This window comes from Centrocercus urophasianus, unplaced genomic scaffold (genome assembly GCF_019232065.1).
Source record: "Centrocercus urophasianus isolate 14NV4802_14NV808 unplaced genomic scaffold, USGS_Curo_1.0 seq_20, whole genome shotgun sequence".
In the NCBI taxonomy this organism is placed as follows: Eukaryota; Metazoa; Chordata; class Aves; order Galliformes; family Phasianidae; genus Centrocercus; species Centrocercus urophasianus.
The window spans coordinates 20,974,269-20,999,393 of record NW_024884756.1 but is presented as its reverse complement, the minus strand read 5'-3'; the positions used below and the strand labels follow the sequence as shown (position 1 = coordinate 20,999,393).

The 25,125-nt window shown below is 34.0% G+C and overlaps 1 protein-coding gene across 1 annotated transcript in view; it reads left to right on the top strand.

Moving 5' to 3' along the window:
- The window catches only part of SLC4A10 (solute carrier family 4 member 10), a 119,140-nt gene that overhangs the window by 50,205 nt on the left and 43,810 nt on the right, over positions 1-25,125 (top strand). Inside the window, exons 5-6 of the mRNA XM_042822479.1 lie at positions 5,484-5,644; positions 16,305-16,493. Of these exons, the coding sequence (XP_042678413.1) occupies positions 5,484-5,644; positions 16,305-16,493 (350 nt within the window). The remainder of the gene's footprint in view (positions 1-5,483; positions 5,645-16,304; positions 16,494-25,125) is intronic.

Below are 25,125 nucleotides of genomic sequence, written 5' to 3'. Positions count from 1 at the left end.
ATAACTTGTCCATCTGTATGAAAAATGGCAATGGAAGTATTTGTATATTTTTATTGTGCAGCTTTGTAGCTCCAGATTGATAAATTTAAATGAAAGTGATACAGAGATTGTCTCTGTCATTATTGTGTTTATTGGGAGTGACATCACTAAGCAGTTCTAAATTCATTTTATAAGGGCTGCTGGAACAAGGACTTGTATTGACTTAGGTAATTAATCTGTATCTTCCTCTTTTTTGATTGATCACAATTGCATGCACAAATTAGCCTTAAAAAAAAAAAAAAATCCCAAAAAACAACTTGAGCAAACTTTTAGAAGTATTGGAGACATTTTGTTCTTGCTTGATCAAAATAGCAACATATCAAAGGGAACTGTGGATAAGATTTGACTAAAGCTTGATGTTCTTTATGTAAATGTGCTCTATTCCTATATCATTTGTTTGGAAGAGTAAGTCATTTTGTAGACATTTTTCTCCTCTTACAGGAGATAGGGGACTCCTATCTGTTTGCCATTCTTTATTTTTTTCAATTCTTGATTGACAATTCCAATCAGCAAAAGTGTTCCTGCAAATTAATTAGTGTGTGAAAATATGCACTGCTACCATAGCCTGCTCCACTCAAAGATCTAATATAAGGTGCACCATCCGTGGAATTAGTCACCAAAGATGAAATAACTTTGTTTTGTTGGTATAGAGGGAGTAAAATTTTTTTTTTCCTGCATTTGCAAGCTATAAGAAGTGGATACCATTTAAAATTAAAAGCTGGTACTACTAATATAATAGATGTAACAATTTTTGGATATGGCCCAGCTGTACAGTTTTGTAGAGAATTAATGATGTATAGTTTATACCCTGAAAAAGGAACACACTGAATCACGAGTCTGGCTTACTGGGGAGGTTTAGACTGGTTATAATAAAAAGCCTTTTTAAGATAAGAGTAGTGAAACACTTGAATAAGTTGCCCAGACTCGGTCACCTTTAAAGGTCCCCTTCTAATGCAAATGATTCTATTCATACAGTAATGCAGTTGAAAATTGCAAGTATTAAGAAAGCAATTCAAGTTCAAATCTATCCTATAGCAGCTTGCTGTCATGACTGGAAAACAGTGGCTAATTTGAAGGAAGTATATGTCAAACTGCTGGATCTCAATTACTTGTTCATATGAAATGAAAATTTCAGGAGAATACTACTTCATTTCCAGACAAGGAGGAAAACAGACATTTTGGAACCAGGAGGAATATTTTTAGGTTTGAATTTTAATGAAGTTGCTTTGAAAATAAACCTCTGTCCATAGTTTAGAAAGTAAATTGTTAATAGTAACTGATTAGAAAATGAAAGTACTAGCAAAAAATCAGGATTATGAAGAAGTGGAAATGCATCTCCAAATGGACCAAAATTCCTAAAGGTATTATGTAAAAAAAATCCTTACATTTGTCACTTCTGTTTCGTTTTTCAACATGCTTATTTCCTTTCGTTTAATCTTTAGACAGCCTAGACAAGGAAAATCTGGTGTGGAAGTTGACACAGATTGTAAGGTTACATTAATAACATTGAATCTTGAGTGGGTTGTAGGTGAATACATACTCCAGCACTCCTCTGGAGAAATATAATAGACTATGCAGATATAATAGACTATGAAATGGATTGTGTTGGAACTCTCCCAACTTCATGCTGTGTACCAAAATTCTGTAACCAAGCCTACAGTAAAGTGTGCACACTTCTTTTTTGACTGCTGAAAAAATCAATGGAGGTGGCTTTAGAAGACCTTTTATGTGCATGAATGTCTGTTATATATTTTTTCCTGTACTAACAAACTTGGGTGACGGTCTTGCTGGCACGATTTGTCCTAGCGAATGTCCTATCAGAGGAACTAAATCTCGGTATACCTGTTCTAAACTTTACCAACACAAGAAAATTGTACAAATTAAACCATTCTGTATTATTGGACCCTCAAAATAAGGTAGTTACTATCTAGAGGATATATTTCAAGCACGTAGAAAATGTGGCATATGAGATCAGAATATATGTGGGGTTAACATTGTTTTCTAGGAAATCATAAATGGCTTTTATTTCTTAATCATATCAATTTAAGGGGTCAAGCAGTAGAACTAAATATATATATTTTGGCTAAGAACTGAAATGTGGGAAAATTGTCACACTTGGGATCTATGCCTGAGTTTGGATTTTAGTCATATCTATATCTATCGATATCTTGATATAGATATACTTGAATCTTGAGTTCAGAGGGTTGTTGACATTTTTACTCTAGTCTTAAAATCCACTTAAACATATATGATTGAATGACTGTAAGATTACAGATTTACTTTTTTTTTAATGTGTTTCTTTTTTTTTTTTGCTACTATTTCTCACTTCTCATGTTAAATAAGGATAATCTGATGTAATAATTCTGAGGCACAGTTCTGAAAAGCTAGAAGGTGATAAGCATGATTTTCACTTCATGAGTAAGTTCATGTAATGCTTCTTAAAATAGAAATTTAGTCCAAAAGCAGAATTCTCTCAGCTGGGTATAATTTATGTTTATTTAGTAGACTGTTAGTTCATTAGATAAAAATGTAGGATGTGTTTGAACATGTAAGTTTTAGTAATGGGAAGAAATTGGATCCAACCTATGAAATTATACTCTTCAAATAGATTGAAACTCAGGTGGATATGATCTTTATGGAAAAAAAGTAATTATTGGAGTCATAGTAATAATTTTCTATGGACTTTATTGCTCTGCTTTATGTTTCATGTCTGATTGACACCATTAACCAAGGAGCTTTAATTAAAACTCTTATGATGATTTCTATGTCCGTGAAAGATATCAGCTCTAATTATGATGCTAAGAGATTGCTTGTTTTTGTTTTGTCACCTGCTTTTATGAAAATTTTAAGAACATGTTTTTCTTTTATCTGTAATTTTAAATCTATTTAGAATTGGTCATTATGTTCAAAACTGGGCAGATTGTAGCAGTATAATCATATAAGTAGTACTGAAGACAGTTTACAAGAACAGAAGCCAATGATAGTATGAGATTTCTGATCAGATTCTGTAAGAATCTGTGCTCATATAATTGCTTCTTTGTGTATGTATGCATGATTTTTAGTCTTTTGTTTGAATCCGCGTAAAATGAAATTATTGTATGCTAGAAAGAATTGGTAATATCCAAGTATGAATATGATATAAAACTCCTAAAGGCATAAGAAACATGGACAAAAAACGGAAAGGGATGTGAAGGCAAAGCTATAGCTAAATGCCTCCTAAGAATTTGTAGAATAATTCATCATGTTTGGGATGTTATGGCCACAATGTGTCTAGCACATTTTTAGGTTAGACACATGGGTGCTATAAGTAAACTGGAAGCTGTCTTTCCTTATGAAGTTCAAATGTAGCTGCAAAATAGAGGCTTTTTTTTTTTTTTTGTATACGTATATATTTTTTTCATTTTTCCTCTCTCCTTCTTTGAAGCTTTCATGGCTTGCTGTAGCCATGTCTTTCAAATCTCTTAGCTCATCTCTTTCAAATCATGGCTTTGAATGTGGTAACAGTGGGGGATGAGTTAACGTACGTTTAATGTCTTGATGTTACTTTAGAAAGTCCTGCTGGAAAAACCTTGTTTGCATATATGTATTAGAAACTTAATTTTAAATTCATTATCCAGCTCTCTGGGTAGTGGAGGCAAACATTTTTGTGTGCTGTGACCCTGGTGCTTCTCTGATGGAATGAAAACAAGGAAATAACCCAACTAGATTTGGAGGGAGAAGAGAGATTACAGTGAGAGAATAGAAGTATAATGGAGGAAAGGGATCATGGGCAAAGATGATATGTGAAAGCAGGCTGGTACAGAGAAAATGGGGGGAAAATGTTTAAATACAAAGAGGAGGAGACAGCTAGGCACAGGAAATTGGAGATATTTTACAGGAGAAAAGTAGAGGAAAAACTGGGGGGAAATGGTGTTTTTAAATAAAAGAGAAGTGACAAGAAGGCAAACAGCTGATGGAGTTAGAATCATTCAAATGCATCAGTAAGGTAGCAGATCTGCTGGTGAGTGGGTCAGTAGACTGCAGCAGTAGACTGGTGTCTACTTGCAGCTTAGCATTGGAAGATGAAGAATCTTGTACATAGTGATGGCTGCAAGGAGGAAAGTGCAGAATATCGGTACGCAGGCGTATTTTGCAGGAATGAGCAGAATTAGGTGAGTGAGACAGGAATGGAAGAGGAATGGGCATATCTGCTGAGCTACTGGGCTCAGAGGGTTGGTTACATTAGAAAACACTTAGATCTAGAAGTCTTAAGGCTCTACACTTCCCTGCTGTCTGGAAATCAGTGTGAATGTGCTGTCAAGATGTGAGGCTCTCTCTGACTTCTCTGTTGCTTGGTCCACATAAAATAAACAAGTGCTGTTGGTGTTGTCAAATGATAGAGGCTTCTGCTGTTGCTACAGCTGTTCAAGGCTTGCCAGGCTAGCATGCTACATGTTTCCATTCACTAGCATCTGCGTAGGCTGGTTGGTTGAAGGACTGAACTAAAAAGTTTAAAAAACTTCTGCATAAGTGAACAGCCTTTTCTGGGTTTTGTTTTTGTGTTTAGCATTCTTTGAACATTTTTAGTAACATTCTTTGAACATTAATTTTTATCAGCCAACTATTATGAAGTCATAGGAGTAATTTCATCCAACTGGCTAGTAACAAAAGACTTAATCTGTCATGTAAGTTTCATGTCATTTTTAACTTTATTGAAGTCTCTTCAGAGTTGTACAGAAACCAAGAAGAGCCAAATGAGACATAAAATAGATACAGTTATATTTCTGAACTCTAAAGTGCTGTTTCACATCATTCACATGGTGGTTCATCAGAGTAAGGACCATATTTTAGGGCTTTCAAGATACGCAAATATGTATATGCTGTCTGTATGTGCTTGCACATATATGTGCCTGTGAGGTTTTTCTTTTTAATTGACTGAACTTTTAAATGAAGAATAGCCTAAATTTTGCATAATGTTTTACTGCCTTTTTGGGTAGCATAGTACAGCTAAACAGCTAACAGAAGTTCGTATCATTGTCTTGTGAAAAGCTTGTGTTGGTGAGAATACATTGATGCATTAACACTTCATGAAATCTCAGTGTATGTTATTTTCAATGAATAATATATCTTTATTCTGTGGTAGTCAAATTACAAACTTGTGTTTAGTAGAGTGTTTCTTACTATGTATAGCTTTTACTTTTTTCTATAACAAATTCTTGAATCCTTTCTACAGTTGTTCTTGTTCCGTCATAGCATTATCATTTTATGGAGAATTGCTCAAAGTTTTTGGAAAATACAGAATTATTGCTTAATATGCTTCTCTTTATCTCTGTGACAAGTTTAACGGTGCTCTTATAATATCCATGGAAGTAATGTATTTCGTATTTCTTATATACTGTTGTAAAATTGGTTGTTTGGGGCTGTGAATTGATTATTTGGAGTTATAAAATTGGTTGCTTGCACAGGTGGTTGAAGTTTGAAGAAGATGTAGAAGATGGTGGGGAGAGGTGGAGCAAACCGTATGTTGCCACACTGTCACTTCATAGCTTGTTTGAGCTGAGAAGCTGTATCCTGAATGGCACTGTTTTGTTGGACATGAGAGCTAACTCCATAGAAGAAATTGCAGGTATGTATTGATGCTGCATTTAATAGCTATGAAAACTAATTACAAGAATCAAGATACATGTTGCTTATAAGAAAGTCTTGGAAATATTTTGCTCCATGTGTTAGAATCTAAATTCAGACACAACTGGTGTGTTATTTTTTTCATTTTCAGTTTTTACTAATTTCAGAGTTGATTCTTATGTAAGGGAGAGAATTAAAGCAGAAAAGAGAGCACACTAAGAATATATTTCAGTAGAACATAATACATTCTTTACTCCTGTAATGCCACATCACTTTGTGAATTATGCCTGTGCTAATTTCCATGAACTGAAGCTACTGTTACTCTAACTGCAGACAATCTAGCTTAAAAACAAACAAAACATAAAGGAAGATACGTTATAATTATACAAGATGAAATCAGACTGGTTTAAAAAATGTCTGAATTAAGAACTAGATCATAAGAACTGGTATTTTTATGTGCAAGTTTTTCAACGAGTTTTAAGATGTATTTACTTTAGGTAAAGTTGAGTATGTTTTCTTTTCAGTGAATTTGGTAGGTCAAATTCTAGAGCTGTTGAGAACAGAAGTAGAAATCAAGCAAACGTAGTGCATGAGCCTTCTGTCCCAAAAATAAGAGAATGAGACTGAATGCCATTTCCTGTTTTCCTAGTATTTCCTATAAAGACGAATTGGTTACTGCAGCAGGCTGGCAATGTGCTCACTGCTGTAATGAAATGAAGCAAGTTGTGAGGGGCTGTGTAGGATAGATGTGCAATACAGTCTCAGACAATTCTAAAACTTTAAAGATGATTGCTTGGCTATGCTAGAATCATCAAGTACAGTATGATATATTTTTCCCCCTTTGCAGATAAAGCAGCTAATTTGAATTAGATTGTTTATAAATAATTTTGTTAGTAGACGAGATAAAATAAGTTTTCTTTATCAAGGCCGAGCGAATATGTGTTATAAACAAGTACATTTAAGAGGGTCTTTAAAACCTGTTATTAAAGTGACACTACTCTGTTTGTGCTCTGATGTGCCCTAGAAAGCCTCTAATGCTGTATTCTTGAACCTATTTAAAAGTTTCTGTTCCTTCCATCAATGAAGACACAGAGCAAAGAGCAACACTATTTTATCATCTGAGGTCTCTAATTTCCCGTTTCTCTACTTTTAGTGAGGGTTGGTCTCATGCTTGTTATGGTATCGGACTCCAAATCCTCCATAACAATATGGAGGATTATTTTATTTGTATAACTTGCTTTATATCTTCATAATTAAAAATGTTACCTTGCTTCTATCTTACTGGATTTCACAGTGTTTCTGATATTTTATACAATTTATATATTGTATAGCATTTTAGACAAATATTAGATTAGGCAATATTAAATGAAACTATATGTTAACAGAAAATGTAGGATAGATAACTTTTGTTGATTTGAAGATACCAATGTCAGTGCAAGAAAACTTTCCATTGCTCAAGACTATGAAGACAACTGTTTTACTGATGATATGAAAATCTAGGCAGGTGTCAGATATAATTTGGTTTAGTTACTTAAAAGATCAGATAAGGGAGATGTTGTTCAGTGGGTTATATTTAACAGAGGAAGCAAAATTTGCTACTCTCTGCATTTACCTTTCCTATATTGTTTATGTCAAACTGATAAAAAATACTATAAATTCAAACCCGCAAAAACTTGTGTGGGTTTCCACTGTGTGCTGAGATCTAGTTCTCCCATGAATCATGGTCTGTGAGTCAGAGCTTGAAAATATTTCTTGTTAATGATAGCAGCTAAACATGAAGGACGAAAAGCAGCTGATTGCATGAACAAAGGTGTTTATCAGTATGCTGCTTTACTGTTTATTTATTTTTTTTTTTTAAATCAAGAAGTGCTCAGATCGGCTGTTAGATGTGCTTCTATTACTGTTTGCTTAAATAGTGTGCTAAGATTTTCAAGCTTCAGTTTGAGTGTTTTTAATCCAGAAGTCATTCACCTACTTCCATAGTCACTGAGAGATCCATTCCAGAATTGTTTTTATTCATGTGGGAATTGTCAGAATAAAACTGTAACTTCAGCAAAGTTCTCTGTCCCTCAGGAGGAAAATTCTGTTTAGTGAAACCAAAATAAATATACATTTATAATATCTTAACACTAATTAGCTGTAGTCATATTGGTTTTGCTTTGTTTTGTTTTTAGTTAATATGTCCAAGAACTCCACGTTTCCACTACTAATTGTGGTTTGAAACTCATCTCAAGTATAAGTTGTCCCTTGGTATAGAATTGGATGAGTAACCATAATGCTATTTTGAGTTCAGTTTTGCTTTGGGGATATATAAATTTTTCTTTTTTGCCTAGATTTTTTTTTTTTCTCCCTGAGAGGAAGCTTTAGATGACTTTCCTGATTTACAGTGTTCTATTTTAAACTCATAAACACCCCACATTGTTGCAGATGTGTATGTATTTTATTGATTATTTTATTTGATCTTAGTGATAGGTGTGTCTTTATGATAATGTGATAGTTTGCAAGGGTTTTTGTAATTGAGAAAGGAATTTTTCCACTGCCAATTCAATAAGAAATGAGGGATTTTTACTTTTTCTTCTAAGCAGTTTTTCCACAGACTTTTACTGTGAGCGAATCATTCTATAAATTACCCCTCTTCTGTCTTAAGTTTCTTTCAAGAGTTTTCCTTATAAATAAAATTCCTATTCTATTTGCTTTTGTCTGTTATTATTGTATGTGTTGTATTTTTCTTCCTCAAGCATGTTGCTTTGCAATTTCTTACTATAATGATATATATGAGGTCCTTCTCTCCAGTATTAACAGTATGTTACAAAGGCACAAATTAGGCAGGATTGGTGTAAAGAATGATCGTAATGGTAGTAGTGGCAAGCATGCCATCATGACACGTGTGCTAGATAAGCTAGAAATGTGATAATTCCAAATAATGTGTTGGTCTGCTCTTTTTTTCCGTATAAATTACTTCTGGAGCTGAAGATGGAACAAGATCTCTCAGGAGATTTTTTCCCATCTCTTCTAATAAGTTGCTATTCAATGTCAGTAGTTATCACAGATATGATCCTATGTATTGTGCTATACAGTTCAAACTCCAGAGTTGATATCCATTCAAACTGTGTATGACATTCCTGAATGTTAGACTTGACAGAAATGGTTCCTAGTCTATTGGCTTCAGTTGTTTTCAACATTTCATTCCTTATATTAACTTCAGTTCTTGTGCTTCTGATTGACAGCTCAATAATATGTTTGTTGTTTTAAAATTTCATCTGTTGATAACTTTCTGCGTTACTATTTTTCATCTTTTCTTTTAAGAACAACTAAATTAGTTGTTCGTATGTAGTTTCTTTCTTTTTACTTTAAAGTTTTAATTTATTTATTTATTCTTAAGGTAGACGTGTGTGTTATGTATTTCTATTCGCTGGTAACATCTTGCTATCTGGGCTACATTCCAATTTCAAATTATACTGTATATGCAGTACCAGTCTTTATATCCTTGAAAAAGTTATACTTAATCTACACTGCTAAATTGAGACCAACAGTTCTTGTTTGTTCTGGTCAAGGCTTTTAATCTATAAATGCTTATTCACTAAAGCATTAAAAGTCCGGCACTTAGCCCTTGAAAGTTTGTTGTGTTTTAAGATCTTAATGGGCTTGCAGTTAAAATCTACAGACAAGAAAATATCTTTTATACTGTTTGTATGGCTCTCAGAACATTTTGTATTTCATCCCTGGAAACTCTGATAGTTCTGCATAAAAATATTTTGGCACCAATGATGTGGTGAGAATTTTTAAATCATCTTGTCTTTCAGCTTGTCCATTCTTAATTAGATTCTTTCTTTCCAACTCTTATTAAAAAATGACTTAATCTACAATGCTGAAAATTTTTTTTGGACAGGCACCCAATTTTCTTTGTTGATAAAGAGCTTATTCATACTCACGATGTTGAATTTACAGGTGATATCTTACTACAGTAGAGATTCCTGAGATGATTTCCAACATTGTAATCAAGGAGGGAAAAGAGCATGTTAATTCCTAACATTTCTCAAATTATTCTTAAATTTTATGCATTGTTTCTTTTCCTTTGAGAGTGGCTCAATTCCTGTGCTGAAATGTCATCTTAAAAATGTACTTTTAAGTATATTTTAGGTTTTTTCTTTTCTTAATGTGACTTGCTTTTTTTTAAAAAATGTCTTTGAAGTGGCTCCTTTGTGAGTAAGCTAGCACTGCATACGCAAGGAATTCCGTTGAACATTTGATGTAGTAATATTTTATCGATCACTTCTGTATAGAACATATGCTAAAAGGAAGTCTGAAAAATCTATGTAATCAAAACAGTTAATTTTGGAACTTGTCTCTTAAGGAGATATTTGCCAGAATCTGACTGCACCATTAGAGAGCAGCTTCACTGTGTTGTTCAAGTTGGCAGATGAAAATGTTCTCTTTTGATATTTTCATTTAGTTCCTTTGAAACCATGTAGCTTCTCAAATTACCATCTGTTTTTTTTTTTTTTTTTAAATTGTAATCGCTGAATGAACCTAAAAGATTCTTCTTTTTAACATATGATGCCATTTAATATCATTTGGTTCAAAAACTGTTTGGTCCAGCCTTTAATGGCAATACATTCAATCATGAATCACAGATCTTGTGTTTTCTTGTTGTTTTGTGGAGCTTACTGTGAACGAAAGTCAAGCCTTTTCAAATACAAACTGTGCCCCCTGAGTTAGTTGGTGGTGCTTTGACTTGCACGCATTTGAATTATTAGAAAGTTCTATTTATTTTAAAAATCATTTTAATATTTTTTGAAGTATAATTTTAAATATTCCCGTGCTTTTCAATGCAGATATAACTGTTTGTTTTTTTTTTTTTTTTTTTTTTTTTTTTTTCCCAAGCAGTCTTTTGTGTATGTTTCTCACAATCAGATTTTCAATCTGTTTAACAGCTTAATCTTGTGATTGAGGTCACTGGACTCTGCTCAGCAACTCAGGGCATTACATACCAAGTGTGCAATTTTATTGATTTCAGTAGAATCATGTTAAGCTTTAATTTGAACAAGTCGTCTTTTGTCTTTGCTCAAGCTATATTTCTCCATCATAATGATCTACTTAAACTGGCTACAGTTCATATTTTATTTCACTGACTTCCTTTGCTTCAGTTGCAATGCTCACATTTAATTATCTTTCTGTCAGTGCTTTTATGATAAAGTTAGCTTTTATTACAAACACTGCAACAAAGCACTGGATAACCTGTCAGCAATCTTTTTCTCACAGTTTGACTCTCCACCTGGCTTTTGTTCAGCTTTCACCTTCTCACTTGCACATATTTTAGTGTTTGTTTGCTTTGTTTACTACTTCCCATGCTGTGATTACCTCCACTGAGAGGCATTTTTCAGGTTTTGTTCCTTTGTGTGTAAGCTATAAATCTCACACCAACATTTAAGTTGTATGGCATATTTTTTGTTTTTGTTTTCTTCCATATCAACTCAACAAGTTTGGGAATGTTTTAGATTGCACCAGTCAATCTCGGTTATCATTTTCTGTGTATGTAGAACCAATGTCATAGCTCTTGTTCAACATACAGATGCAAAATACCTTGTCCTGTGCTACCTGCAGTATTCTTTTGGTAGCATCCACTGTGAGATGATAGGGCAGCTCTGTGTTTTAACATTATAACATTTCTTTCTCTCTGAGCTTCAAGCTGAAAATATTAGCCTCGACTTCTGTGTGATGTCTTGTGAACATGCTAGTACTTGCTCTTCAAGTTGGAGACACTTAGTTTGAAAAGCAGACGTTTGTCACTGTCCCTCTTTCCTTTTCAAGTAATTCAGCTAAGAAGCTGAATAAAGCAAATTCAGGTAGAGCTGAAAATAGAATCTGGCACTCAGTGCAGTGGAGCACTTAACTTCTTTGGATGAACAGGCTAAATCCATTGGCTTAGATAGCTCATTTATAATCACTGTTGTAAACACCAGAATCCGGTCTTGAATCATAAATACAGCCCAAGAATCTTAATTGTTAGTTTTCTATAGCTCTTAGTGCCTGACACACTAGGAAATGTGTAATGGGGTAGGTTAATGACAGATTAGGATAAAAGACAGCATTTCATCTGCATGTCCTGCATAAAGCACTGCTTTATGGTTGCTGCTTTCTTCTCATCTTTGAGAGAAAGAAAACAAGCACAAAACAAGCAAAGCTTGGCTTTCAAGTTAGATTTTGTAGTTAGCTGTGATTGCAGTCATGATGCACAGAAAATCTCATGTGTTCTTTTCTCTTTTTTTTTTTGGTCATTAATCTCTTATTTTGCCCTGCAATTGCAGTTATAAAATTTGGAAGATTGAGGGTTGTAAATAACAGAAACCTCACAGATACACACTGAGTTCAGTTTCTCCGGTTGTAAATTGTCAATAGCAACCTATATCAGAAGAATATAGGCCCAGGAATTCAAAGATTTTTTTTTTTTTTTTTTTTTTTTTTGGTATGCTGTTAAAAAATAAGAGCTCCAGATCTTGTTTGTTTACTCATTGCTGCAGAAGGGAGATCCAGTGTAGCTTTTCTATTAGATGATACTTGTTTGACTTTAAAGGTATCTTATTGCCAAAGACGTGCACTTTCTTCTGTAAATTTACTGTGTGTTTTACTTGGGAGTTGCCTGAAGTATTGTGACCTGATGGGCATCCTGTGAACCTAGAGAAACGGACAGAAAGCTGTTACTCTAGTATTTTCTTGCTCATGTTTGTTTGTAACTAGGATGTCACCACGTGGCTCTAGCTGCATGTCCTTGTGCAGCATCCTTGTGCAAGGAAGCTGTAGTGTCTAATAGCCATCTCTGTGGTGAGTGAAAGCAGCCAATCTGCTCTAATGTCTTAACTGACCTTAGGGATGAGATAGATGTGGTTTGCTGTGCTGGGCTTGTACAGGTGAGCCATGCTATACTTGAGCTCGGAAGTTTTCAATCCTGATGCTTTAATTCACAATCTTCGTAAAATGTTCACAAGTGATGAGGAGTTATATTTGAATTGGTACAATAACTTTTTAAGCTTGCCCTGAAAATGAATTTAAAGGTGGATATGTTTTATGTAAATAAAGTACTGTAACAGAGAAAGTGTTCTTGAAACTGTGTGAACCCCCTATTTCTTTTGAATCTCTTTTTTTTTTTTTTTTTTTCTAGTAGAGCAGGAAGAATATCTGTCTTTAGAATCTTTAAAAATGTATTAATATATTAATATTAAAATATATATTTTAATAAATTAAGTCAAGATTCCTTACAGAGGAAACAACCTGTCTCAGTTATTTCGATGTCAGTAGAAATGGTATGCGAGCAATTAATAGAATGAGTAAAACTATGTTGCTGGGTATTCCATGCATTGCATCTTGTTGAAGACTGTTGTGAAATAATAATAAAAAGATAATCTGTGTCCCTGATTAGAAGGGCTCCACAAGGTGTAAAAGAACATCCAAGAGGAAAACTCTTCAAATGTTTTTTAAAACTCCATGCACCTTTGTTGCTTAGCGTAGAAAACCTGCAGAGTCTGCATAATGAAGCTCTTATATAGGTGAGATACAGTGCTGTGGGGTTATTGGTCTTTTCTCTTATTTTATGGAATTTGGAGAAATAGTTATGTGCTCTACATACAAAAGTGCCTATAAGAAACAACTTTGGAAAGTAGATGCAGCTTCAGCTGGTGGGATCACATAGTATCATCTTTGTTACAGCAATAAGGAAGTAGTATCTGTTTTGAAAATCATATGTTTAAAATGCTCTAATTTACAATTTGCCCTCAGACTTTAAACCATGTTGCTCTCGTTTTCAAACATACCTTTGTAAACAATAGAGCTATCTATTACATAGCAGATCCTGGGACTTTTAAAAGATGTTTTGTAAAAGTTATGAAGAAACTGAAGTGGAATCCAATAATGGAAGATAGTAATGGAGACAGACTTTGTTAGTACTATTCAAATCGGTTCAGGTTGAGAGAAAGTGGTCAAAATACAGGAATCTGGAAGTAATTTGAGTGCACTAAAACTATGGCTGTGACTGCAAATAGATTTGTATTGAATGAATGGCAATTTGGGGGAGTATCAATGTGCAAAAACAAGCTTCCACTCTTCCCAGTTCTGAATGACTTTCCCATTTTCACATGTGGCAGACATGCTGAGGTAAGCAGGAATTTATGAAAACTGGCAACTTAAGGAAAGCCACTTCTTTCACAGTTTGGAAGAAAATACAATTGATCGCTATAGTAGCAAACACTGCTACCCCCCTGCAGACGTTGTCCGACTGTTAGTGAATCTGTCAGTGCATCCTGGCAAAGAAGAGGATAAGGATATGATTTTCTGTTTTTCCTGGCATTTTCTGTCCTTCAGTGGAACATCTTAAATATCGACATCAGCCTCCAAATTTAAAAGACATTAATATTTAATGTGCAAAACACTGTAATTCCAGGAATGACAATATAGAAGTGAAGTTCCACTGATCTGTAAGAAAGGTGATGATCACAACTCTAAATATGACTATACAAGAGGAGACCTCTGTTCAGCTCATTTGTTGCCTTAGAGCAAGTCAAGATAATATTTGGTTTTACATTTTGTACAATTTGTCTTTTGTCACCAGAATTAAAAAGAATGGAGACTATTGTCTTCTACTTTGTGCCTTAGCCCGAATGCCCCAGGTTGTATGATTACTGTCTATTTTTTCCTCTAAAGTTCATATCTCATATGAATTACTGGTCTGGTTTTGGTACTGCACATATTCGTGTACTAAGCCTGTTGGAAAAGAACAGTCTGAAATCTTCAGGATAAGAGTCTCAAAAGGCAGTAAAGTTGGGCAGGAAAATGGATACTTTTCTTGGAGTTGGTGTTTTCATTCCTTTTTTTCTTTGTGTTGCAAATCTGTTCTTATTCTTTGCTCCTTCTGAAGAAAATCTACTGAACCCTTTCTCTTGAATTTGTGCTACCCTTTCTTTTGACTATTTCTCTGTTATTACTATGCTTCTGTCTCTTCCATGAGAGTGTAGAGTAATAGAAAATCTCAATCTTGGCAGGGATCACAGAGTCCAGGTGAAGAACTCCCCAGGCAGGCTGTATTAGTTTAGGCACAGTACCGAGTAGTGTTACTCCACGATGTGAACTGTTCAGTCAACATATTTGCTAATACTGTGTAGAATGTAATTGTGGAGAGGGTCACAGGTGATGTCTGTCAGGCCAGTACATCTCTTTATGATGAGATGTGGGTACATCTCATGTTTGCATCTGTTGACTCATGCATTGTCTATGGACTTAACCATGTCTTTTTGTGTGTGTTGACATAAAGAGCTGTTGGGAGCCTCTTCACATTAAGTGAAATATGTAGTTGTGGTTCAGCTCTGAAACTAGCTACATTTAACACACTAAATTTTTATGTGGATGCTGAGAACTTCAAAAAAATAATTATTATTTTTTAATGTAGATGTGGGTAGTTGACTTAGTAATTAAACTCTGCATATAATTATTTAATGCTTTTTTATTCCCTCCCTTGTGGTTGGCAATTATCACAGACCTGACAAATTATGTTTCTACTGATGGTGCATCTGTTTTTTATTTTCTTTGCTCTGCTTGCTTTGCTGCTGGGTTTACTGGTAGATATCAATCTGACTCCAGCACAGACTTGTGAGCTGTCTGAATTTTCAGTACAAGAAGTTTTTGACACAGCTTATTATATCACTGTTTTTGTGCAGCAGTTTCTTCTAATGGATATGCAAGGACATTGAGTACTCAAATGCTGTTTTACTTGCTTTTATACAGATTATTATTATTTTTTCCTTCTGTTACGCATTATTACTACTTCTAATAGAATTCCCCTAAATAATCACCAAAATAATGCTACAAAATTCTCAACAGTTCTTTCCCATTTGAAATGTATAATTTACCTCTTAATTAATATATCTGAATGTTAGTATGTGAACGTTTTCTGCCAGTGAACTGCAAAAGTGACTGATTTTTTTTATTTTTTTTTTTTAGCATAGGGATTAATTTTACTCACACATCCATATAGTGACACTCTTGCATGGACATATGCATTGGGTAAGAGAGAGATTCTATTGGTTATTGGTATCTTACCTCATTTAAAAAAAAAAAAAAAAAAAGAAAGAAAAAAAAAAAAGAAAAAAAAACCCTAAAAATATACTAAATATACTAAAATATACTAAATAAATATACTAAAAATAATGTAGTTGTAAAAAGCAGTACTTTTAATGATCTTCTGTGGTAAGTATGAAAGGAATCCAAAAATTATTTCTTCTGAGAATACAGTTTTTTGTATCAAATAAGGTGCTGGTTTTCTGTAGGAGATGATACCTTATATACATCATAATCCTGAGCTTAAAGGTATTGTGTATGGGAATGCTTTGGAAATGATTTCCAAGCTGATTTCCAAGGTGATCTTGGCATGGGAACTTCCAATGTTTTTGAGGTAGTGAGCTTGTTATGTTAATAACCTCTTTTTTTTTTTTTTTTTCTGACACATTTAGATGAAACATACCATTGAATTTTGTTGTGCTAAAGGAACAGATATCTTTGATTTATAATCCTGTAGGATACTAACTTGTTACTGCAACTTCTTTGAAATTTTTTCGTCTTTCCCCTCTTTTGTTGTGTTTACATGCTTATTTATTTATTTATTTATTTATTTTCAGATATGATTCTGGACCAGCAGGTGGGCTCTGGGCAGCTCAGTGAGGATATTCGTCATAGAGTACATGAGGCATTACTGAAACAGCATCACCATCAGAACCAGAAGAAACTGAGCAATAGGATCCCAATTGTGAGATCCTTTGCTGATATAGGAAAGAAGCAATCTGAGCCACATTCCATGGATAAAAATGGTAATGTATTACTTTATTTTGCATTTTGAACTTTCAGTAAAATCTACCTATACAGTGTTGCTTGTTCTTTGTACCCAGAGTTTGAACTTCAGTGATCATGCTCTGCAAAGTTCCTGTGTAAAAATAGAACCTTTCATATGCGAGAGTGGTTCCTCTTATACATTTAGTAACACGCTTGTTTAACTTTGAAATTCAAATATCTGGAACAACTCAGTGCTGTGCAGAGATGTCCAGCTGAACTAGTTCAAGTGTTGCAGGCAGGTTAGCTTTGTCAGTGTGTCATTCTGTAATTGGTGTGGGATGTTGTTCCCAGTGCAGGACTGCTTGAGTACATGCTTGACGCCATATGCAGTGCATTTCAGATTTCATAGTTGACTTTGCAGGGTTAAATTGAGAAAATTATTTTCAAGACAGTGTTGGGGAGAGAACATGAGCTGTACCTAATTCCTTCAGAAAATCAGTAATTGGAAAATTATGCTTATGAAAGCATTGAATGAGCAAGTCTGCAGACTGGTTTGACAGGAAAATATTTATTTTTTTCTTACTTTTTATAGAAGCCTTTATAAGCTTATTGTTATGCATAACTGTAGTGAAAATATTTTCTTATTGCCTCTTATTTACATAAAAACAGGCACATCTAACGAAACTTGCAGATATTTACAATTAACTCACTGGCATTATCCGCTACAGTATTACTGATCCTCCATATCCAGTATAATCACAGTACCCGGACATTTTAGTCTGAGCACCACTGGATGGTAATTAGTGACTCTTATTCCAGAAGTTGCCTTGGTTGTAGTGAATTCTTAGTCCATCCTACTGTGTCTCTGTTCAGCACTCTACTGAGCTCACCTGCAAGCTGGGGTGGAGGGGGGAGAATGAGGAAACAGCCAAGCACAGAGAAGTTGTAGGATGAAAGAGGAATGTGTATGCTGTGAGGTGTAGGATGGAAGGAGACTGAGAGTACTGTAATGAGTTTTGGTCTGGAAGCTTGAGATTGTCTATACAGAGATAAGATTACTTTTGGTTTCAGGGACAGTTTACTAGTTTCACTTGCTGCTGTGTAAAGATTGTAATAGGTACTTCTAAATCTATCTGCTTCCATGAGGAATGCTGTAAGACCTGAAAGAAAATGTACAATTTCAATTGAAGAGGTATTAAATAGAATTGTACTGATCATGTCAAAATATCATTTCAAGAGTAAGAGAAATTTTTTTTGAGATTTGAGTTTTTGTATGTATGTATGCACAGAAGCAGTAAAAATATGTTGGATGATTACCCATCTTTAAAACAACTTTGAAAACAAAACTTTCCTATTTATTTTATTCAGCTTTTGCTGATGGTCTTAAACAAATATTCATTAATAACTGTAAAGAAATGCAATCCTATTTCTCATAATCCATGGGAGAAAAGATGTAAGCTTGCAATCCTCAAACTTTCTGTAGTAATTTTTATATGAAAATATGCAATAGATCTCCTTAAAAAGACCCCTCAGGTCAAACCGTGAAAACATCATAAGCTCAATTTCACTAACTCTTTCTATATTAGTGGACCTGATGCATGCAGCAATTCATTCCAGAAACTTCTCAATTTTAACTACTTTTTTTTTTTTTTTTTTTTTTTTGTGTTTGTGTGTGTGTGTGTGTGTGTGTGTGTGTGTGTGTGTGTGTGTATCTGAACCTTAGTATCTCTATTTAATTCTCAAAGAAATAGATTCTGATCAGAATCAGTGTAGCATGTTAAAAAACTAGTTTCATATACTCAACAGTTAAGTGATTCTATAAGTAGGGAGCATATTATTACAGGTTTCCATTTGTTTGTCTTTATTGTGCAAGATGAAAAACTACAATTCCTGTTCATGTGCTTTTGTATAGGTCCCTCAGAACTTCTGGTTCAAAAAGTCACCTGCTTACGTTATGTTATTTACATTAAGTTTAAAAAAAATAATAAAAATACAACAAAACAAATCTAAATGATCGTAGGTACATTTATACAGGATAATTCAGCCTTTTATCTAAATTACAGTAGAGCTTTCCAAAAAGGGTCTTTTTGGATACAGATGTCTTTTGATCAGTTTGAAGTGCTGCTCTTCTGCTTGCATTCCATAAATGCTACTGCACATTAGGGACTCTCTTGTATTGACCTCTTCAAAATAGATGATGACCCTAGGATAAAATAAAGAAGGGCTGATTTATTCTAAGTTTCTATTTTTTTATCCATTGATCTATTAAAAATTTGTAATCTTATTTTATTATCTGAGTTGTAAACATTATGCTAATTTTAGTACAGAATAAATCTCCAGTCTAAATTTTTGGTTTTCCAAACATAATCTTTTTTTTCTCTTCAAGACAAGTGCAGATAAGCATCTCATGGGCTTTAAGACATTGTTAATTATATCTGTGGTGTGGGTAACCTACCACAATAAATGGCGTGTAAATTATGCAGACGTTATGCTGAGATGCTCATCTTTCACGAGGTTTGCTGTCATTAGAAGCATCAAGAGCAGGAATTGAGTCTTCTGACCATTTTCTCTTGCCATTGCCTCATGATCTAAATACTAGAGTTCAGCTACAGTATTATACTCACTGCAGAAACATATTTCTTTTCTGATTACTGTGGAACATGTGTATAAGCTTCTCTTAATGATACAATAATGAGTTGTTACAATACAACTCTGGGTCAGGTGAAGGTAAGAAAAATGAGCTAAATAAGTAAATAAATTGAAAAAAGCAAAATTGAGAGTTATAAACATCTAATGCTATTGTTTGTTAGTTACACTCTGAGACACCTTTTTGTTTCCTGAGAACAAACTGGTACAATCCAATCAAGGCATAATTTTCACCTATTTATACCCATTTGTGCACAAATATTATGTAGAATGTTTGTTCAAAAGAAAATATTTCATGTATTGTCAATAGTAGTGGTACTGTTCCCTCTCCTTATTATTAAAGATGTAGAGAGAGAATATATGCAGCCCAGAATATATAGAGAGATGAACATACAGCCCAGAGATACATTTACCCTTAAGAAGGACCACTTAATTTTTCCATGTTCAGATGGGTTCAGAGTAAGTTACTGTTTCTGGCTGTAAGGAGATTCTCAGTTTGGTTAATTTTATTTTTAGTGTTGACAGGTTAGCTTATAACAGTCCTCAGCAGCCTGTAGTCTGTGAAATAAATGATTCAGAGGAGTTGCCATGTAGACTATGTGGTACAGCTGAAGGTGCAAAACCCCTTCTTTATCCAACTTCCTTACCCATGGTAGTTTATCGGTGCTTCCATTTTCAGACACTCAAGAATGAAATCTGAAATGAAGACATGATCTTAAATTCCATACGTGGTTGTGCTGCTGTCAGGTCCACTGTGATATCTTTGCTGGAAGTTGGTTGTATATACGTACTCCACCCCCTTTTTTTTTTCTTTTTCCTTCTTAAATAGTGTGTCAGACCATCTAGTTAATTTGCTTTGTATTGAGTAGTATTATCTTTTGTTTACGATGACTTTTCTTCACATCCTCTGCAGGGGTAAGATGTCAGAGTGCTATGCATTTACCATGCATTTTTAATGCTACCATGCTGTGTTTAACTTTCACTTTTTCATTAAGCATCAAAACTGTGAGAGTTAAAAGCCTGCTTTTGATGTTCCAATAAAAAGTGACAGTCAAATTTGGCATAAGAGCAGCAAAAATATATTTCTTTTCAAGTCTAATTTGACACCAAATACCCCTAAATAGAGGGTTGCAGTAATTTTAGCATAAATACTCTAAAAGGTAGGTTAAAAGTAGGAATCTTTATCATTGTTAAACCTATAGGAAGTTTGACTTGAAAAGCAATTTAACCTATTTTTATGGGGATCAACAGGGTTTTTACTCTGGTATCTGGAAAAGCCAAAGACCATTGCAAATTTAGAACACTTTTCTACTAGTACACAGGAATGCTAAAATAATTTCATAAGTCTCTCCACTTCTCTAAAATGTTCTACAATTCAGAATTTAAGCAAGTGAAATATGGGAAAGTAGCAGATTCAATGAAAATTAAGCTAAGAAAAGCAATTCTCATGATGCACACATTTCCATTACTTTAATTAGCTATTTCATTTTTAATATAGGTTTCATAGTACATGTGTGTGTATACATGTGTAATGGGATCTAGCAGAACTTTTACTGATTAAAGTTGAAGAAATGAGAAGATATGGCAGGATTAATGACTTGCAAATTGTTTCCATGCACATTGTTGAAGTGTTCATTCTCCATATTTGCATGATCTTTTGCATGTTTTCTGTTCCATATACATGCCAACTATAACTGCTGCTTCTTCTTTAGCATCTGAACAAACTACTAGTGCAAAAACTCTGTTATATCACACATCATGTTTGATTTTGAGAAATTTTGAAATTCTAAGTTGTTTATTGAACTGCCTAGGAGCTTGAAGAAATCAGTGGCATGTTAAATTAAGGGTCTTCAGAATTAACTGAACAAGTTGCTGGAGCAATTTACTTTGACAGGTTCTTTTTCAAGCATTATTCAAGTTAGTTTGGTTGGTATGTTTGGTTAATTTGGACTTTGTTGTTTGTGTGAATATGAGCATATACCGAGTCATGTAAGTCTATGCTTGGCATGGGATTAAGAAGAGTATCCAAGTAAGTCTAAATTACCAGTTCTCCAATGGTGTTCTTCACTCTACTCAATTTTTATGCCAGTGATAGCTTACAGCATGTGAAATCTAGATGATATCAGTACTACTATATGGAGACAGAGGGGCATTACTTGGAGCCCCCTGAAAAGGACATTTCTAGGTATGTGACCTTCATTTTTAGGAGCTGGTCACAGTGAATGCTGTATGTATAACAGATTTCTACCAGTGGTGATTTTGGACCATGTGGGTTCCTCCTGCTTTCCTTGCAGTGCAGGCAGGTCCACTGTTAGTTAATACTAGCTCAAACTATCTAGTACTGTGTTTCTTTATATGCTTTTTGAATGTATGTATTTTAATCAAAAATATATTTTCCACAGATTTTTATATCACTAAAATATAACTTATATTTTAAAACATTTTCATTTGATATATTTTTTTTTCATATTTCCTCGTACCCATGATAAAATGTGTAAATCTGTATGTATAAAGCTGTATCATTCATTTTTGTATTTCTTCATTTTGCTCTGTCTTTGTTGTGTCTGTCCCTAACAGGCTCATCTCATCTCTGTATCTTCCTCATCTCCTATCCTTTGGGTTCTGTAAACTCCCTGAAGGTTTGGAGGTAGTATAAATACCTATTCTTGCTTGGGCTTCAGTTCATTTCAGGTGTACACCTATGTCTTCATCTGAGTTTCTTGACAGCATGCAACTTCTTGCTGTAGTGATTAAAAAGTATCTCAGACCTTTGTCAGCAGCCATGGCAGTTATGAGAAGCTTACATGGAATGATGTTATTTTTTTTAGTGGGAGGGGAGTTATTTTGGATACCATTTTTTTGTAAATCCGTTATATTGCATCTATTTTTAAAATTGCAAATCATAGCATTTTAGTTTTGACTGCATGACTTCATATGAATTATGTTTGAGATTCAGGCTTAGTGTTAGAATAGTGAGTGAAATTACTTCTGTATCCCCTTAAATTTATGTAAATTTATATAATTTATATTATATAAAATATATTTTTAGCAAGCACCAAATTCTGCTTGTAGTTATCCAGGTATAGTGGAAGTATGATTTGAAATGTTATTAAGAGACCTGAAAATACATATGCAATTCACTCTGCAAAGGTGGTATCACTACTCTGCTATATTAGAATTTTAATATATACTTTGGAAAACTTGCTGCTTTTCAGTCTTTGAATTTTAGTCTAAATGGACAGCAAGTGCATTTAGATTTGGCAAGTTGGTGACAAGTTACAGTGAAAAGCCTGAAGACTGTGATAGTTGGCTTGCAAATCAGATTTTTTTTTTCTTCTGAATGGGAAGAAATGCATATGGTTTAGAAAAATAAACTACTTTTTTCCAATTGAATTTCCTTTGAAGTGTCAGATACATCCAGTTTTTTTTTTTCCATTAACTGTGATTTTTTTTTTTTTTTTATCTGAGTAGATTGTACTTGGTATTTGTCATTTGCATTCTAGAGACCTCTTGTATTTTAACTAAAAAATACAATATTCATAGTTCAATGTCTGAAGCTTTAAATTTTAGAGACTAAAAGTATATTGTATGTGAACTTAATTTACTGTAATTTTTTTATTTGACAAGACTAATCAACATCTCAAAATGTGAAGTTCCGAATCTGCAAATGCGGATATCCATTAGTGTAACAAATACAGACCTTAACGTTGACTGATTTTACATTGTGTGGCTTTGCATGACATAATTGCTTTGTGTGAGTTTTGGCTCTAGTGAAAGCTCTGTCAAGTTCAGATTATCTGGATAAAAAGTCCAACACTTCATACCAATTTAAAATATAATTAAAAAATTAAAACTGTTGATATTGACATTTTAATACATAGATGAACCTTAGCACTCATTTCAGTACCAATTTACCTGTTAGATATTAAGTTCTTTTTTGTGTAGGCTGGATATTTCAATGATAATACATTTGTCTGCTACTTCGAAAATCTGAATAATTTTCTGATGACATCTCAAAGAAAGTGACTTCATTCATGTAGACGAACATGCAGGATAAATCATGGCTTTTAAACTTCAGATTTTATAAGTACTCCAACTATTACATTAGACTTTGAAACAAAACAGTATTTATGCCATAAAATACATGAATAAAAATTTTGCTTGAGAGGGTTAAAATAGAACTGTCAAGGGCAGAATAAGGAAGAACAGAACAGGAGGGATGTTGCTACCTTTGTGCCCTCTCTTAAGAAATTGGTGGAATTATGTCTTCATCATTCTTGCCAGCTTAGTGCGCATACTGCTAATTTGAAGAATCAATATACCATTTCAGTTATGACCTCACTGAATTTCAAGGTTGCCTTAAAATCAGAAGATATGAATGTCTTTGTTAGGTGAAGCTCAGAATTGTGTCTTCAAAGAAGGTATTTAAAGCCTGGTTAGAGTTAGATGATAGTTGTTTGTATATTTGTTTGTTTTGGACATAGTGCTTCAGATGTTCATTTGAACATTTGGATATGTTTGGATATTATAAAAGTAAAATTTGGAGAAAACTTAAACAGTGTAGTTGTATTTCAGAGATGATTTGATGCAGTGTTGACTGTTGAGGTTTTAGTAGAAATCAGGAAAGAAATGTGTATTGTTCTTTTTTTTTTTTTTTTTTTTTTTTTTTTTTTTTTCAGTCCAGGTGTTGTGTGACAGCTCCCCCCTTCATTTGCCTAGCTCTTCAACTATCTGATGTTACCCGGGGTCATCATAGTGTTGATAATTGTGTCCTTCACTCAAAGAAAACAACCAGCTGCTGAAATTAAAATGCACTTGAGGATAAAGCACATACGTTCTGGCCAACATGCATTAGCAAACTGAATAATGAATGGGAAAACCAGTGTAACATGGTGATGTATGTGTTCACTAGGCAGCCATCAGTATAATTCTCGACCTACTCCATTGATATTTTCTTATTCACCTCAAAGAAGTCTCCATTAAGTCAACATGAAATTTTACACAAAGTTCAGGCTACCTTTGTGGCTTCGTAGGTCTGGAACAGAGGAAGCTACCAGGTATGAAAACAGTCTGGTCTTTCAGACATTTTTGCCTGGAGGGAGACACCATAGCACAGTATCTACCCATTTAAAGTGTAAAATACATGGGTGTTTAGCAAACTACACATGTGTGGGAGTAAAAATCTCTCCAGATAACAGTTGCTTTTTATCTTACTTTCTCTGGGAGGACCACATGGAGATCAGGTTGCAGATTCTTATTTTGCAGATTGTATTGTTTCATAACAAACATGTTTCTGCAGCATATTATTGTATGGATAACAAAAAGTGAAATTAGCTATCTTCTCTACCTTGTACCTTTTTGATTGTTATTCAATCCAGTGAAATTAAAAACAGAAACAAAAGCCTTCGTTGTTCCGAAATCCAGAAAGCTGTCTGAAGTTACAGTTATTTAAACATCTCTTACTGCCTCAAGGTAAAAGTTGTGTTGTAGTCCAGCATATGGGAAAATCAAAGTCTGAGGTCTTCTGTTGGCACAGAAAAAGAACATATGTTATTCTTATAAACTTCACACACTTGCTGTTTGTGACTTTTATTTCCTACCATTTAGTCCAGTCCCTCTCCCCCCCCCCCCCCAAAAAAAAAAAAAAGTGGACACAACATTTAAAAGTTAGCATTTTGGACTGTTAAGGTAACTGCTTAGGAGAATTTTCACAGTTCAAATTATGATTGTAAAACTTATGGTGTTAAAACTTCAGTATTTATGACAAATGATCCATGTTCCAATGGTCAGAGTTATTTTCTCCCATGTAGGTATTCATGTTCTTTTTTTTTTTTTTTTTTTTTTTTTTTTTTAATTTTTGGGAAGTGTGGGTCCAGAAAAACTATAAATGTAAATCACTAATTAGCAACAAAATGATCATAATTACTATTTCTTTTGCTTTCCTGTGCACAAAATCTCTATAACATTATGTGGATGTTAGTACGAGTGATTATTATAAATATTTCCTTTGGCATAGATCTTAGA